Here is a 17,095-nt window from a genome sequence, read left to right as displayed (position 1 = left end):
AATGGAGCCAACTTCTCGTACTAGAATTAGTTTACTTCATTATCATCAACTCAGCACTGCAAAATATTACAATAATAGGCAAAATGTGTCGAATTGACCAGTATGGGAACAATGTGATGCCTGTCCACTGGCTCTTTCTCTTTCCATCTAACAGCTTTTTGTATGCTCGCACCTATACCACCAAGCCGGCGATGGTGGCGATAGTTGCGATGGTGTACGTGAGCATAAACGAAAGTCTCGTACCAACGGTTTAACGAGTGTGAAGAGCGTGGAATGGCGCGCGGGGAGGGAAGCATAACCGAAAAACTGGCTGGATTCATGTCCCGTTTGTCCCTATCTCTCTCTCGCTCGCGTTTTATTCGTTCCGTCCCGTTTTCTACCGAAAATTTTATCCGTTTCTCTACCTACAAGAATGGCGCTCAACGCGAGTTTTAATATTTCGTTCCGAGCTTTTTCCTTCTGGTTCTTGTTCGCACGCTATCGTTATACGGTAGAGCCAATTTCGAACAATTAAACCCATCACTGAACCCAGCCTCGTACCGGCCAAAAAGTGCTTTGATAATTGATCACTTCCGAGTTGTACGCACAACCGTACACGTACCGTACATGTGCACGCTGTTGCGATGCTGCACACATGCAAAGCAAGTCCTGATGCGAAGAAAACCCGGTTTTGATGACTTTCTTCTTCTGCCGTCCAGCATCCTGCCCCGTATGTGGAAAACCGGCAACTGAGCATTAAATACGCTTCCACCTACCTTTCGGTACAGATATCTACGCCAAACAAGTCTTCACTACAAATACGCACCGAAAACACTACACGCGATACACCAATTCACGGAAAATTGCACGAAATTCTACACAAAAACGCCGTATTCACGCTGGACAAAAGTTTTGCACGAAATTGAAACAAACCGACATGCTATAATGGGAATGATGCTTTATGGCGTTTTGACGTTTGCTTTGGAACGTACTACAGTGGGCGAGCACGCGGAAAATTGAGGACATTTCCAATTTATGATTTCCATTTCCAATTCCAATAATTATTTCTCATTATTTTTCGTAGAAAACCCGATTTTACAACGCATAATTTAGTGAGTTCAATAAAACAAACTGCTCAACTTCAATGTCTATCATCTTTTGTAAAAAAATATGATAGGTTATTCGCTCTTTGTTGCAACATGGAACCTATTTACAGGTTCATCGATAAATTTTTGTGAACCAACGATAGATTTGTTTTATAGCCAAAAACGCAACAATACACATTATTGGGTGCTTTTTATGTTAATCAAAACTGAGATTGTTTGATAATAATCAGATAAATATAAAATAAAATACTTACTGTCAGGGTAAGTGGACCTGAATTACAACCGCACTTGTTCCGCTTAATTTCGTCTTCATCGATCTCGAGCTGCAAACACACTGTTGATGTTCGTCAGCTAGTTTTGTTATTCAAAAACAATCTTCACCATGGCGGATGCAAATCCAGCGAAAAAACCTACCCTCAGCGACCAGGAGCGCGATCTCGAACAGCAGGCTTTTATTGAGTTTCAAAAGTAAGTGCAAAATAGGATACGTTTTGTAGCATAGCAGAGCAGTAAATCCAATCGTCTGCCTTTCAGAGCTGATTACCATGCATGTCATCAAACGCTGCAGAAACTGCTTAAAACGCAAGATTGCAATCCCAAGGTGCTGCATAACAAGGCAGTGGTGGAATTTTACAACAGTGATCTACGACGGTACGATCAGTTCCGTTCGGCAATGATACAACTGACCGGTTTGGTGGGTGAGATTCGTGCGGTAGACGTAAAAGATCGGGAGTCTTGTGCGGCGTATGTGAATCAAGCAATCGTGCTGTACCATTTCAAACAACCGCTGGCAGCACTGAAGATAATGCTCGCTGTTATGGCGCACTTCGATCGGCTGGATGATTATTTGCTACGGCGGGCTGGTATCTTTACCGTGCACTTGCTGCTCGATACGAACCAACCCAAGAAGGCTAATCGATTGCTGGGAATGCTGCAGAACCGACTAGGCATACAGGTGTACGCCATTCTCAGTGATTCAGATGAAGACGAACCACTTATAGATAACGAAAGCCGGAAAGATATATCCGAGTTGCAGTTCGAGGAGTTCCGCAAAGAGTTTCGGTTAATATTGATTCGTTCCAATTTACTCAATGGAAAGAAGAACATGTCCATCCCACTGGAAGATACTTCGGAATACTCCATCCTCAAAGGGCATCAATATTTCTTGGGCAACGATTATCAAATGGCTGCCAAGGAACTTTCGAAGCAGTTCACTAATGAACCGGTCAGTGTGAACAAGCACGGTGAAGATCAGAATACGATTCTGGCAAACAATATGGGCGTAATACACTTCTCGGTAAAACACTACGCACTGGCAGCGCGATTCTTCCAGCAAGCACTGCTGTTTGACAAATCTGCAACGGAAGACACATCGACGGAAAAGGTTGAAGGTTCCCCACTGTACTGCGTCGGTGCTACAAAGCGACCCGAAATCCTGTACAACCATGGACTTGCTTTGCTGCACCTTCAACGTCCCAAGGAAGCTTTCGAATGTATGCTGATAGTGTTAAACTCGAATCACAATAATCCCCGCCTATGGTTACGGTTGGCCGAATGCTGCATAATGGTGCACCGGCAGGAAAAGCAGACACAAAACACGAACATTTGCCACGGGACTGTGGGTAGTGGTGTGCATCGGAAGTATATCCTTAATCCTTTGCCAAAAACGGCCGTAGTTGATGGTGACCAATCGTTAGCCATTCCGGCTACAACGCTCGAGTTTGGTTCGCTGTGCTTACGCAATGCAGTCACTCTGTTGGAGTTTCACGAGCCGGAACTGATCCGTCAATCCGAGAGCAGCGATAAAACGGTTGCCTGGGACAAGGTATACGAAGGTGTACCTTGCAATCCTTCGCTGCCGATGAAGCTGGTCTCGTTCAATAAGCTCAAGTGTGCTGTATTGGCCGCGTACAGCTATGTGCTGAATACTCTTGGCGAGTATAGCTTGGCGCTGAAGTATGCGAAACAAATGTTGACCATGAAAGATTTACCACAGTCTTACTTGTAAGTCTAAGGCATTCATAATCAATCCATCCCGATGGTAACGAATTGATTTAAACCCCTTTCTCTTCATTTAGATTACTCTCGCATATGTACGCAGCGGAAGCATTGATCATGATGAACCGGCCACTGGAAGCTATAACATACCTGGAACCAAAATTTATAACTGAGCTGGCCGGTGACGATTTTGGTATGCGAGCTTCCCCACACTGGAATATCAATTCTGCCGATGCTGCCCGCTCGGTAATGTACTACAATCGGGCAGTGGTGTCATTTCTGATTGGTGACTACGAACAGGCTAAAATAGCGATGGGAAACTGCAATCATCCGTTGGTAATGCCGTACCTCAAGATGCTGAACGTCTACCAGGAGCTGCTGCTAGGAAACTACGACAAAGTGCAATTGCTGATACGTTACGATACGCCACATTTGATTTAAAGGTTTTGTAAATAGTAGATGATATACAGAACAAAAAGTTAATTCAACCAACCATGCCATTTTGGAGTGTATTTGTACTTAAAATTTGCACAAATTGCAGTGCGAACTAATGATATTTACATTGGTTTGTGCTCAACGTACATTTCAAATGTTTCGTTTGACAACTGTCGTTGCGACCGAACTGACATTTCTCTGTTGTTTCGCGGAACCAATTTCGTGGAAGAAGTCACAACACTTGCCCCAAAGGGTCACAATCGGTTCGTTTGTTTGCTGGAAGAACGAACCCCAAAAACTTGTGCCGAGTACGCTCGTCTAATCACATTTTTGAAACCACATATCAATCAAGAAAGGGGGTGCAGCATAGAAAATGCCACGAGTACATATCATTTTGCTGCTGGTTGCGATAGCATTCCTGAATTCCAACGCTCAGCATGGAAACTTGAAGAATGTGGTAAGTTTATCAGTTATGAAGACACAAGACCTTGAGAAACACTATTTCGTGCGTGTGTGTTATTATCGGTCACCCGTTTAATTTCAGCAAAAACACACTCCATCGCCCCTTTCTGCGAGCGGCCTTCAGAAATTGGCAGCTGATCCGTTGGTGCTTTTGCCGCAGACATTGGAAAATTTGCTCGTTGAGCGAGTGGTCGGAACCGCGGGCCATGAAAATGTGAAAAATTACATCGTGGAACAGATGAGTCGGCTCGGCTACACGGTAGATCTGGACGAGTTTGAGCAAACCGTCCCGATTCTGGGCAAGGTACGGTTTGGCAACATAATCGCCACGCTCAACCCGAACGCGGAACGAAATCTGGTGCTTGCCTGCCATTACGATAGTAAATACTTCCCCGGACAAAAGTTCATCGGCGCTACGGATTCGTCCGTACCGTGTGCAATGCTAATTACAATGGCGGCCACACTGGAACCATATCTGCAGTCCGTGAAAGAGAGAACGGGCCTAAGCCTACAGTTTATTTTCTTCGATGGTGAAGAAGCAATACAAAACTGGTCCGAGAAGGATTCGCTTTACGGCGCACGGCACCTTGCCGAGCAGATGGAGCGGGACAACACGCTGAAAAAGATGGACATGCTCGTACTGCTCGATCTGCTGGGGACGCCGGAGCCCAATTTTTATAGCTATTTCTCCGAAACGGAAAACTGGTACGTGCAGCTAATTTCGGTCGAGCGCCGATTGGACGAGCTGGGTCATCTGGAAAACTACAGCACAAGCAGTGTTTCAACGTCCCAAAAATCCATCGCTTACTTCAAACCACATTCCATCTCGGCGCAGATCGAAGATGATCACATTCCCTTCCTGAGGCGTGAAGTGCCCGTTCTGCACATCATCCCACACCCCTTCCCGGACGTGTGGCACAGGCTGGAAGATAATGGTGATATCGTGGACGTACCGACGGTGCGCAATTTAATCAGAATATTTTCCGTGTTCGTGATGGAGTATCTGCATGTGCCGTTATGACAGGCGAAGGATGAATTTTGATAACTATTTCCACACCCCGCAATTTGTACTTACAATCACTGCTTTATGCGCATTTTACCCTTGAACGTACGAAACGAAAATCGTTACGGAAGCGCAATTTTAATCAATTATCAAACAGCAATTTATCTTTTTGGTGAACTTTTCTCGCAGCGAAACATATCGTTAAAAGTATAATTTTATTGTGCAATAAACAAATTTGTTGAGAACAAATTGTATAACAACCCAATTACTGATTGTTGCCTTTCTGAAATTGATATAAATTATTTGTCAGGTTATAGGTGAATATTATTTTGAAAAACCTACTCCCAGGGAAAAAGTGACTGATGATGACACAGTTTCACGCCTTCCACAAAATTGGTTTCCCCCGATGCCCTTGTGGTCACGCACATGGGAACGATCGTAATCGATCCATTGTTATCGCCTTCTAGCACGCTAATTCACAACGCTAGGGTGAACTAATACAGGTTTACCTAAAACAAGTTCTTTCAACCATAGTCGAATTGAAATGGAAGATTTTTGTAACAAATCAAACCACATGGGGAATCACGTGGTTGCGCACCTGTTGAGTCGTTTGTCGCACACAAAAGAACTATAAATACTAAAAATATCATTCAATTAACTATATAGCTATACTATTGAACTACATAAAACTAATATAATTCCCGTACTCACATACGCCTCTGAGGCATGAACTTTGACCAAAACTATAGACTATAGAGCGAAGATGCTGAGAAATGGTGAAGATGTTCACAAGGATTTTTGGCCCCGCATGTCTTGGAAGAAGGGTAGTGAGGTAGACCGAAATTGAAATGGAATGATGTGGTCGATGTCTTCGCCAGAAAAACCGGGATAATAGTAGCCAGACCTAAGTAAAAGACTACAAAAGAAGAGTAGATTGTAATGAAATTTGATCATTTATTTTCATGAAAGACGTTTCCTACACACACATGGCGTGAATTCTGTGAGGATAAGAAAAGCTGCTAAAAAATCATTGTATTGCTCCATTATTTGCTTTGTTTGATTTTATCTATCATTTTTTGGATTCAATACAATCTTCTACTTTCCGGGGCACAGGGAGATGAACCGTTTGTCTAAACGCTAACTTACAGTACAGTTGTACTGATTTTGCAACCTACATCAGCGCCGCAAGGTTCGCGGATACATCCAAACCTTTCCACGGACTGGTGTTTTCTTTCGTTGCTTTGTTTAGACTAGAATACTTTGCATCCGAACCCACCAACACCTTTGGGGGCCAGTTACTCACTCGTGTGTGGAGAGTCTGAACTAACATTCAATCCAATTGCTTCTTCTACTGGCAGTATGAATTTCATTCCTTTTCCTTTCGTTGTAGCGATATTTAAGCTCTGTAGTAGTGGGTTTTCCTTTGTACGGAATAGGACTCCAACGCTTCACTATTCTTACTCTTACTATAAAAGCGTTGCTCATTCTATTTCCTCACGGCTACGGGAAGCACTTGAACGAACGCGCGAACTGTGTGAGAGTTCTGATTTTGTTCTAGACACTACAACGTGTAACACCACTCTGCTGACTACCTACGTGTGCAATTGTTACATTTAAGCGTACCCTGCTTTTGGAAACGATCTACTATATAGGTGAAAAGGGGGAAAGATCTGAAGCACTACTACATTTCCGTTACTACTAGTTTTCTATTCATAAAATGTCTATTGCATTAGGATTATGCAAGAAAGATTCGACTGGAATAAATTGTAGATCAAGTGGATAGTTAGTAGCAGTTGTTGCTAGCCTACACTACAGAAGCAAAAAGGCTTTAACAAGATAGTGGAGAAGGTGTGGCGTAAAAAACCCCGCAAACAGTACCGTCCTGTCGGTATAGTACCGTTTGTTTGGAAGAAATGTGATTCTAAGTATGATTTGTCTACATGCTACAAGTATGGTCACTGTGACTGGGCGTTTGTGGATGGAATGTGCTTCGATGCGATTTTGATCCGCTAGATGCATACGTTTTGTGTTGTATCATTAGGTTAGATTTCCGTGTAGAAATCCGGTCGACCAATGTTGAGCAGTTTGAACACGCTCGGCAGCAAGTACTGTGTGTTGAACCCAATCACACCGTACGTGAACAGTTTGTACGACAGCTCGACAATGATTTTGTTCTTGTTTTCGAGCGTATTTTCCGACCGGCGCAGTTCGTTTTTGTCCCGCCCGAGTATGAAGCAAACGAACGCATACGAGATAGACTTTGCGAATGCGCGCGATGCTACGATGCAGCAAAGACCCAGAACGGTCCGCAGCAGTAGCAAACCGAACATGCTATAGGAAGGCCAAATGATTTCGTACGGTGGTGGTTGTGCGGGTTGTTGAAATTCATCCAAATGGAAGTGGAGCCAGGCGCCAATTTCTATCCCAGCGCAAACACTAACCGTGAGGGCGGTATCGCCTCTGTAAGAAATGAAACAATTAAATTGTAATAAGGAACAAAAGATTCTGGGATGAAAATTTAACCGTACCGCGTTGGTGTCCATTTGCCAGAGTCGGGGTAATACACAATCAGTAGAATTGATATGGTAAATACGAATATTGGCGACCAGCGCGAGGTGACGATAATAAGATCCAATCGATCTACGATAGGGATCAGTGGGATCATTAACAAAACGACTAGTACCAGTCCCGCAATAATGTCCTAAAAGGAAACAATAATTAATTAATAACAATAAAGCAATAATTATAGCTAAGATCATTCCTTTCTCTTTTTAACACTGAATGGTACTTACCAGCACACTGTGCATTCCCAGATAAACACGGCTGACGCATATGACGGCACACCACACGCACGCTATTGCCAATCCAACTGGCATAGAGTAGATATACCGATCGTACGTATAAATCAGCACGGAAAAAGGTATCGCGACCGAGACCATCGCGTGCGTGGACGGCATTCCGTACTCGAGTCCCCATTTTTTCTGCAACCGGGCAGCTGGATAGGATGGTCGGGGCCATCGAATAATATCCTTAAGGCTTTGTCCTGCAACATGTTGGGCACGTTATAAGTCTTATCATCGAAAGCAATTACCAAGATAGCGAATGATCTCATTGATCGTTACAACACCGGTCGTTATCTTCGTGCAGATGCATTACCTACGTACATAATCGCTGACCATACCATAACGACCCTGCGACCAACGGCGCTGTCAATGTTCCAGAACCAGAACGGGATAAACGTGGCGTAGAATATCTCATCGCCCAGCTCGGTGCCAACGATGAACAGCACGTACCAGAAGTAATTCGTCACCCGATAAGCATTATCATTATCATCGATCTTCTTCCCATCCGCATGATTCACGGTGCTGTACCCATTGCTCGGCACACCTTTACCATTGGCCGTACCGTTCTGTGTGCCGGTTATCTTGGTGGTTTTGGATAAGGGATCACTTTTCTGGTACTCGATGCCGAAATATTCCTGTACTTTTACAACCAGCTCCGGGCTTTTGAGATACTCAAGGGTCGGATGCATTTTGTGCGGGGAAAAATGATTACGCTGAGGATAGATATTAGAACGCTAACTATTGCGTGGAACGGAACTTGTTACACAATCGGGACCAAATCCTGAAAGGACACCGCTAACGCTGAACAGCTCCAGTTCGCTTAAATCGTAATCATGTTGGGATGGAAAAAGGACACTACCGTACACCGACGACTACCGCAATAATGTTTATCGAGAACGACAAGAACAAGGCTGCGTCATTTTCTTAATTTGACAGTTGGGATAGTGCATGAGCATGAGCGATTTATAGATAAATTTTAATTGGCATATTAGCTACTTTCTAAAATCATCCAACAAAAAGTATAGAAAATAAACGCATAATCCAATATTCCGTTCAAATAATAATTACAGCAAAATTTAAATTTCAGTTTGAAATAAACATTCCATTCAATATGGCGCCATGATGGTACAGCCCGGTGACAGTAAATATAGATGTCAAACAATTGCAAAATAAAAAAAATATACACAACAAACAAACGGAAAGCGTTTAGAAACAGCAGCTCACAATAAACTTACCTACAAAACCCTTAAATTGTAATGCGAGCATCGCAAAACTATTTGCGCTGAGTGCAGCAATCGTTAAACTTCTCTGAAACTTTGTGCAATCGGTTCGAAAGTAAAGTAATGAAGCAGTGTTGGAAAAATTAAGATATTAAAGGCACAAGAAAAAGAAGAAGAAGAACATTGTTTGTCCGTTCCTGAAGTTGGTTTATCACCGGGTTTTCGGATAACTTTGTGAAGCTGCTCTCCACGTTGCAATGGACGATTTGGAATAGTTTTGGCAAAGAGTTAGTAGTGTGCAGTGGTAGAGCGTTGTATTTAAGTTTTTTAGGATAAATTCCTGCTGTACTGGTAGGTTCTCGGTCCCTCATTCGGAGCGAAGACTTGTCGTGAATTAAGCATCATGCCGCAGCGGAAAAAGGTAAATTACGTACCATTTGAGCCTCGTTTTATTGTAATCACCTGTAATCTTATGCGTCCTAATCCATTGCAGTCCACAAGCACGGAGTCCAGCAGTGGCAGTTCGACTGACTCCAGTTCCAGTGGGACGGATTCTTCTGGAGGATCCGATTCCGGAAGTTCAAGCAGTGAAAGTGATTCATCTAGCTCAAGAGAACCGTTACCTCGTCCAACCAGTAGCAACAACTCCGCACTTCCCGGAGCAACGAGTGGAAATGGTTAGGATACCAAGTTTACCGGAAAACTACACCTATAATACTTTTTACATCCATTTATATTTTAGTCACACAATCGAAAACGAATGACAAAATTGTAAGACGACGAAGTTCCGAGGTCGGAGGGGCTACAATCAAACCCGGCAGTAAGCCAGATGCAGCTAAGGAAAAATCACTACCACTCAAACAACAAAAACTTTCTAAAAGTTCTATTTCATCGAGCGACGACGATGACTCAGGGCCCGATACCAGCAAATCGACTACGGCTGGCAAAAAAGGTCCAAATACTGAAATAGGAAAGAAAAAATCCAATGTTGCCTCTGTTCAGGGCAAGGAAAGAGCAACGGGATCGTTACCGATCGGTGGTGGTAAGGTTCCACCGTCCGTCATTAAACAGCAACATCAACAGCACCATCAAAATGCAGCTCCCGCAACAAAGGGCGCCGTAAAGGCTAGTACGGTAGTAAAAAGTTTACACAAATCAAACAACAACGGTGCCAGTGCAGGAACGGGGGTGAAAAAACCGACTGCAAATGCGGCTCAATCACTAACGACACCTGCCAGCAAGGGCAAAAAGAAGAGTATATTTTCGCCGGTCAATTCATCGGAATCGGAGGTGGAAACGACACCGGAAAAACCGGACTTACAAGATAGACGGACGTCCAGTTCCAGCTCTACCAGTGGGAATGTCGCTTCGGCTACGAACACGGGAGCGGGTTCCGATGTGTTTGACAAGAATCCTGCCGGAAGTGGTACCACTGGTACTGCTGCATTGCAGCGTGGGCGTGGTCGTCCTCGAAAGGCATCGCAAGTTGGTACACAAAACATCACGGGATCAAAACCGGTCGGGCAGGTAAAGCCACAGGTGAGCGGTTCGAGTGGTATAACCAAAGTTGCCAGCCCAACCGCCGTTCCATCGTCCAAGTCGATTAAATCCCCCATAAGGGCACTCTCCTCAGCCACGTCTAGTTCGAGTGAATCATCCTCAAGTGGATCATCGGACACGGAGACGGAATCCTCCGATGACTCGTCGCCGTCGATCAGTGCAGCAGCTGCACAGAATTACAAGAAGTCCACCAACACGATGAAACGGGTGCTCGAAAGAACTCCACAGAAGAATGACACGAAGGATGGTACCGCTGCTGGTTCGGACTCGGAAACGGAAACGTTGAAACAAACGAGAAAATTAACTCGCTCGGCAAGCACACGCAAATCAAAACATTTGCTTGGCAAGAACGCCTCCGAAACGGATTCCGACGTAGACAGTGTGAAGAATGCCGCCTCGAAGAGTCCGGTCAAGAAAGCTCCCACCGTTCCGTCGAAAGGTAAGGCAAAAAATAATATTGCCAACGCGTTGTCCAGCAAACGGGCGAACGATAAACCGAACACGAAAGAACTGCTCATCGAGGAAGCGCCGATCGAGCGCCGTTGTCCGCTGGAAAAGTGTGACTCGCTGGGGCACATGGGAGGTCAGTCCGAGAAACATTTCACCCTGGAGGCGTGCCCAATGTACCACAATATGACGATCGACCAAACGAAGCAACTGCTGCACGAGCGCAAACTACGTGAGGACGATCGGCGACGATCAATTCCGGTGTACGAGAATTCGAAAAAGATTCAAACACCGGAACAGAAGCTGTACGCTCAAAAGATCCGTGACTTGCGGGCACGCTTCAAACCGTCCTCTCCACCCCCGATGGCGGAACGTCCAAAACCGTTGATCGATCGCGAAGGAAATGAAGTTAAGCCCGAACCCAACATCGAAGGCATTGTGCCGGACTATGATCTGCAGTTGTTCCGCGAAGCGCAAGCACTGGCTAGTGAAAGTATTGAAAAAGAGCTAGGCGACATGGTGACCGGGAAAGGTACGAAATACATCTCTATGGGACGGCACTGTATGCAGGTGTGGTACCAGTCGCCGTATCCGGATGATGCGACGCGATTACCAAAGCTGTATCTGTGTGAATTCTGCCTGCGGTATCAAAAGTCGGAAGTGGGAATGAAGCGCCATGCGGCCAAATGTGTCTGGCGGCATCCACCGGGTGATGAGGTACAAGATGAGCCGTTCTTTGCGGATTTAATGCTGACTGAATGCTGCATGCTTCATGTTTTCAGATTTACCGCAAGGGCAAGCTTGGCGTGTGGCAAGTGGATGGTAAACGGCACAAGCAGTATTGCCAGCATCTATGTTTGCTGGCGAAATTCTTTCTCGACCATAAAACGCTGTACTACGACGTGGAACCGTTTCTGTTCTACGTGATGACGCTGGCCGATAGTGATGGCTGCCATACGGTGGGGTATTTCAGCAAGGTAAGTGTTGTTAGCATAACGTGAATTAGCTTCTTGTTTGTATTTGGTGAACGATTCTATAGGGATGTTTTATTTGAATTCTTCACAATTCTTCAAAACCTGTCAAAGTATGTGTTGTGTTGAAAGATATCTTAATATTTATTGCTGAAATTTGGATTACGATATTTAAGCTTAGTTTTGAAATAGTTTAGAATTCCTAGTTGTGTGATGTTATAGATTATTTTATTTTAAAACACTTAAATTATTCACTGGCAATCTTTGCATCAAATCTCTCTGTATGACTGTTTACTGTCCGAATGTACGGCATAAATCTTTCACGCGACAGCAGTGCCCTCTACCGTTCGCTAGTGAATGTTCCTTCAAAATGATATTTGCTGGAGTGTTGAAAGATAATTTGTTCGAATTCATTGATTTGAATGATATTTTGCTTTCGATAGTATGTTTATTATTTAAAATAGCAAAAAAGATATAAAAGTCTCTCTTTAACAACCAAGTGAATATATAAAATATAGCAAAAACATAAAATAATGTAAAAAAGTGAAATAGAACTGACTATAAAAAATCATTTTTTTGCAATATTGACGTATTTTTCAGGGGTTTTTGTTGCTTCCGCAATATTTCATTTTTGTTGCATAATTTTAGAATTGTTTACAATTCTTTTTAACTTTTAATTGTCATAATATCATCGATCAACTGTTTTGCCTCGATTGTAATCAAATGGAAAAAGAAACTATTAAAATTAGAAATTGTTTTATTTTCCTTAGTTTTATATTAATTAATTTGATCGCCATATAATATTGGTCTAATCCTTTGTCACGATCCTGCAAAAGCTAAAACAAACATGTAATAACGTTAATAATTAGAAATTTGAGGAAAGTCTTATAGTAAAATGACAAAATTGTGTGTGGAAGCTTCGAAAACGAAAAGTTCAACACTCGGAACGACGCTTCCCCAAGAAGGTCAAAGAGCTTGCGGTACGTGTTACGATACGGCATAAACCAGGCATAAAGAGAGAGAGTGGAAAATAGATAGAGCGTAAAGAGTAAAATGAGATGGCTTCAATTACAATAATCATGATCATCGAGCATCGTCGCGCTCGGTGCCGCTGCAATCATTATCAAGCATCCAGAATCGACTGGAAAAGGATTTCGTGCACCAGGGTGGGATGGGTTTCGTTATCGGTACACTCGGATGGCTCCTGGTAAACGCCCGTGTCTGTCGAGGCCAATGACCGCTGCCTAGACGAAAACCGGGAGAGTTTGAAAACCACCGAATGCAGGACGTCCTGTCTATCGTTCCCGTGCCGTTGGCTGCTGCTGCTTCTGTGTTATGGTTTCGATTCTGCTCGTGGTCTTTTGCGCTGAAGTGTGTGCGTGTGCGTGTGTGTGGGTATAAATATATATATTGTTGAGCGTAAAATATAGTGGAAGTAAGGGTTTTTGCTTCCTAGTTTCACCATACCGCAGTATCTGCATCTGCGCCGCCACTTCTACGACAAACCGATGGCGTTTTCCCGTTTTGGTTTTTGATTATCATCGCAACGGTCATTCCACCGATAGAGTCGAACCACCGGTCAGTACCACCACCCCATCCATCCCGTTCAACTGTGTTTAAATTTTTCCAACATAACGACCATTTACGGATGGATGGTGTTACTACTGCACCGGTAGATGTGGGTAGATTCTGTCTGTACAGTTGTGTAGGTCGATAAAGCAAACTGTACGGATTTTAATTACTTTACTCTATTCTTTCTCTGCGAAGTAGCGGGAGAAAACTTCTCGAACGCGGAAGTTTTCAAGATGATCTTTTATTAGACAGCGTGAAGCGTTTATTCTCGAGTGGGAAAACATTCATCTATGGAGGTTTGGCAGATTTGCTATCTTGCAAGGTTATATTCACTGTCCACGGTTGGCTGTATGTATTTTGTTACAATATTTATATTGAGTTATATACTCAAGCAGTATTCACACAATCTTAATCACAATTCTCTTTAACATTTGTCAACAGTTGTCCAATTCGAGAAGGCTTCGGAGGACGTTTTTTTGTGAGCGACAAGAACTGACAGACAGACCGACCAGCAAGGGCGCTGAAAAAGAGCACATTCATGTTAGCGTTTGGACAAATCCCGGTGCAGAGTAAGCGTTTGAAACGTAGACTGATTGTTACCGTGCCGTTCCTTTTCGCACACCCACCCGAATGCGATAGATGTGTCCATAATTCTGTGTGCGGTACACTGTTTTTTTTTTGTTTGGTTGCATTGTCCTGAATATAGATGCCCTTATGGTTTCCGAGCATCATTTTTGGTCAATCCAATCGAATGATTGTCTGCTCCTTCCCTTCGGTCTGCCGGGTGTGTGCAGGAGACGGTTATTGTTGCAATGCAATAGGAGCAGGTTGAGTTCCAACGGCGCACTAGTAGAAAATTTGTTGTATTTTCTTTTTCCCATTCCCAAATTTATAGACATCAATATGCCGTCGATGACCGTCGGATGGAATGGATGTTTTGTCCAGCCACCGTGAGTGGATCCTTGATTCGAGAGTTGCGTCAGGAGTGCATTTGAGTGTAAATTGTTATAATTTGATTATTTCGTGCCATTATTTGAATGTGCTCTTTCCTATTTGTATATCCTTAAGAAGAAAACAAGGTGGTATAAGGGATGATTAAATTATTTTTATTAGACGAAGCCAACAGGGTTTGTTTAATTTCTTCTCAAATAAGGCGCTATTTCTTGAGGATAGGGAAATATTGATTCGTACAAAAATATGTCTGCAACTGCGCTTGGTGCATCATCGCGTATGATCGATTTCTGATCGAACACACCTTTATTTGCACTTAAAATTTCCACAAAAACGAGCTGTTCCGCGTACATTCAACCAGGCGCCTCCATCACTCCGTCGCTTTGGGGCGCGTTGTGTGTTTTGGTAATTTTTATCTTGCGCAAAGGCAACCTTCCTAAGGCAGGGAGAGGAAAACGGCATCACCCCGCCCCTCTATACCAAACCCCTTTGCACTGTCCAAAGCTGTGTGTGTGTGTATATGTATGTTGTATGTGCAATCGATGCATGGCAAAAAATAAACCAACCCCCGGCACCGGAAGTTGCAAGGCATCACGTACTTCCGATCGTTAGTCTTTGCCGCCGTGGTATGGTGGGAGGGGTTCGGGGATGCAAACGGGATGCAAACGGTGTGTACCGGTGTGTTAGTACATAGTGACGCTTTGTGCAGCATCGCGGTTGTGTTTGTGTGCCGAAGGCTCCCGGGAGAAGGCTCGTCGTTCGGCTCATGCCTGGGATGGCACTCGCAAGCCGGGGCCATCGTACGACGATGACGACGCCGCCGACGATTGCAATGAATTGGTCAATGAACTTTGCGTCGCTTGATTCGTAAGATCGAAGTTGGTGGAAGATGGCGGGCACCGAGGTCGGCCGGGTCGGTCGTTACAGCGTCCCGTGGCGTGGCTGTCAGAAGCGTTCTCGGGCTGGGGGACCGCTATCCCCAAAAACTCAAGGATGCCGCTGCCGTGCTGGCCGAAGGACCAGCACAGCGAGTGTTTTTTTTGTCTCCTCCCTCTCTTCTACACCCTTCCCAACCGTCTATCGTCTTAGCAGCATCGTCAACGTTGACCGCACCAGACGTCTGGGGTTAACTTTTGCCAATGGTCTCTCACCCTTTTTGCTTGCGGATGCCCGCGATCATGCGGATTCTGTCTGGCAGTGTCTAGACGGCTGGCAGGCCCACACCAAACGACCCCGGCTGCCATTGCCATCGGAACGATTCGCCGCATCCGAGGGCACACAGGTGGCAAGGTGAGCTTGTTGTCCTGTCCGCTGCAAAAAAAAAAAACCGCAACTATTTGTGCGCTGGAGGATGGGTAAACGGGACGGTTTGCGCCATAAGCCGGCAAACGTTGGACAGGTGGGAGAGGGTTTTTGGTAAAATTTACAACTAACCAAACCCTCATCAGCACCTCCTTACAGGCCGTTGCCGTTAAAAGTCAGCGTCAGATCTCCAACTCAACGCCAAGCGCTCTTGTACAAGGACGAATCAAACTCCCTTTTGTCGAGGGTTTTATTGGAGGGCGTCCGGGACAGGCGATGGTGACAATGGTTTTGCATTGATTTTTCGTTCTTCAATTTCACAGTAAACCCAAACGCTCCCTGCAATATCCATCTTCGCCGACTCGTACATGAGAATGTGAAGTGACTGATGCTCACCGCTCGCAGCATCGTGTATCCGCGGCCACCATTACCGCACGCCACGAGCCGGAAACAGAGAAGAAGAAAAAAAAACCGCACACACTCTCACCCGACTGTTGCAAACGATGCAATCAAAATTTCAATGACCCCAAACGGGTGCGACCCATCGGATGAAGTTTGTAAAACTGGGTGTCGGGACATGGCGCGTGTCGCGAGCCGTCTGTGTGCGTGTGCGTGTGTGGATGGCAAGGACACATCCAGTGGGACAGAAAAAGAGAGCCGATGACTGTTTAGCGAACTGCGAACAAAAAAAAAAAAAACTCAAACACACGAACGTCAGGATGCCAGGATAACGAAGAGGTTTTGCGAAATTTGTGAAAATACTTTTAGGGTGCCTTTGGTGCCGGGGTTCCAATCGGTGGTTCTTCCGCTAGTGCCGCCGCCGGTAGACAGGCTACAGGGGAGTCAGGATGGGTGTGTGGAAGGAAGGGCAGACTGGGACGGATCAGCATCATCACCAGCGAGAGGTGGTCGGGCAAGCGTTTGTGTGTGTGTCGCAAGGGCATTGCACACATAGCATGCGTAACCGATTCTTCCCGCCAGATTTTGCCGGATCTTCGTGCCATTGTCGACGCTATTGTTGCACGCACCGTTAGGTGCAGAGCGTGTGTGCGTATGTGTTGTCTGGGAGCTTCCTTTTTGTTGTTGTTGTTGTTTAACCGTTGTCGTGCGCACCCCATTCCATTGATTCCCACGATCACGGGTGTGCGTAGCGTTTTTTTTTTGTCTGCCTCTTTTCGCTCTCTTCGACAGCAGACGAACATTGCCGGCGAAAGGATAAATGAAGGATAAATCTCCTATGCCAACC

At 44.8% G+C, this 17,095-nt stretch overlaps 4 protein-coding genes across 4 annotated transcripts in view; 3 read left to right on the top strand and 1 right to left on the bottom strand.

Moving 5' to 3' along the window:
• The first annotated feature begins 1,467 nt into the window (after positions 1–1,467).
• LOC128713781 (CCR4-NOT transcription complex subunit 10) lies at positions 1,468–3,524 on the top strand. Its single transcript, XM_053808648.1, has 3 exons — positions 1,468–1,553; positions 1,620–3,089; positions 3,164–3,524. The coding sequence occupies exons 1-3, from the start codon at positions 1,468–1,470 to the stop codon at positions 3,522–3,524; spliced, it is 1,917 nt and encodes a 638-aa protein (XP_053664623.1).
• Positions 3,525–3,891: 367 nt separating this feature from the next.
• Positions 3,892–5,001, top strand: LOC128715484 (glutaminyl-peptide cyclotransferase-like). Its single transcript, XM_053810389.1, has 2 exons — positions 3,892–3,975; positions 4,063–5,001. Exons 1-2 carry the CDS (start codon positions 3,892–3,894, stop codon positions 4,999–5,001), a joined length of 1,023 nt encoding a protein of 340 aa, XP_053666364.1.
• A 2,024-nt stretch (positions 5,002–7,025) lies between these two features.
• On the bottom strand, positions 7,026–8,515 carry LOC128713956 (sphingosine-1-phosphate phosphatase 1-like). Its single transcript, XM_053808831.1, has 4 exons — positions 8,140–8,515; positions 7,776–8,026; positions 7,512–7,684; positions 7,026–7,443 (listed from the first exon to the last, which is right to left on the bottom strand). The coding sequence occupies exons 1-4, from the start codon at positions 8,513–8,515 to the stop codon at positions 7,026–7,028; spliced, it is 1,218 nt and encodes a 405-aa protein (XP_053664806.1).
• A 934-nt stretch (positions 8,516–9,449) lies between these two features.
• The window catches only part of LOC128716381 (histone acetyltransferase KAT7), a 51,149-nt gene continuing 43,503 nt past the window's right edge, over positions 9,450–17,095 (top strand). The window contains exons 1-4 of the mRNA XM_053811301.1: positions 9,450–9,467; positions 9,540–9,723; positions 9,789–11,770; positions 11,836–12,030. Coding sequence (XP_053667276.1) covers positions 9,450–9,467; positions 9,540–9,723; positions 9,789–11,770; positions 11,836–12,030 — 2,379 coding nt within the window. The remainder of the gene's footprint in view (positions 9,468–9,539; positions 9,724–9,788; positions 11,771–11,835; positions 12,031–17,095) is intronic.

This window comes from Anopheles marshallii, chromosome 3, assembly GCF_943734725.1.
Source record: "Anopheles marshallii chromosome 3, idAnoMarsDA_429_01, whole genome shotgun sequence".
In the NCBI taxonomy this organism is placed as follows: domain Eukaryota; kingdom Metazoa; phylum Arthropoda; class Insecta; order Diptera; family Culicidae; genus Anopheles; species Anopheles marshallii.
The sequence above is the reverse complement of the archived record's forward strand: the minus strand, read 5'-3'. Positions and strand labels throughout refer to the sequence as shown.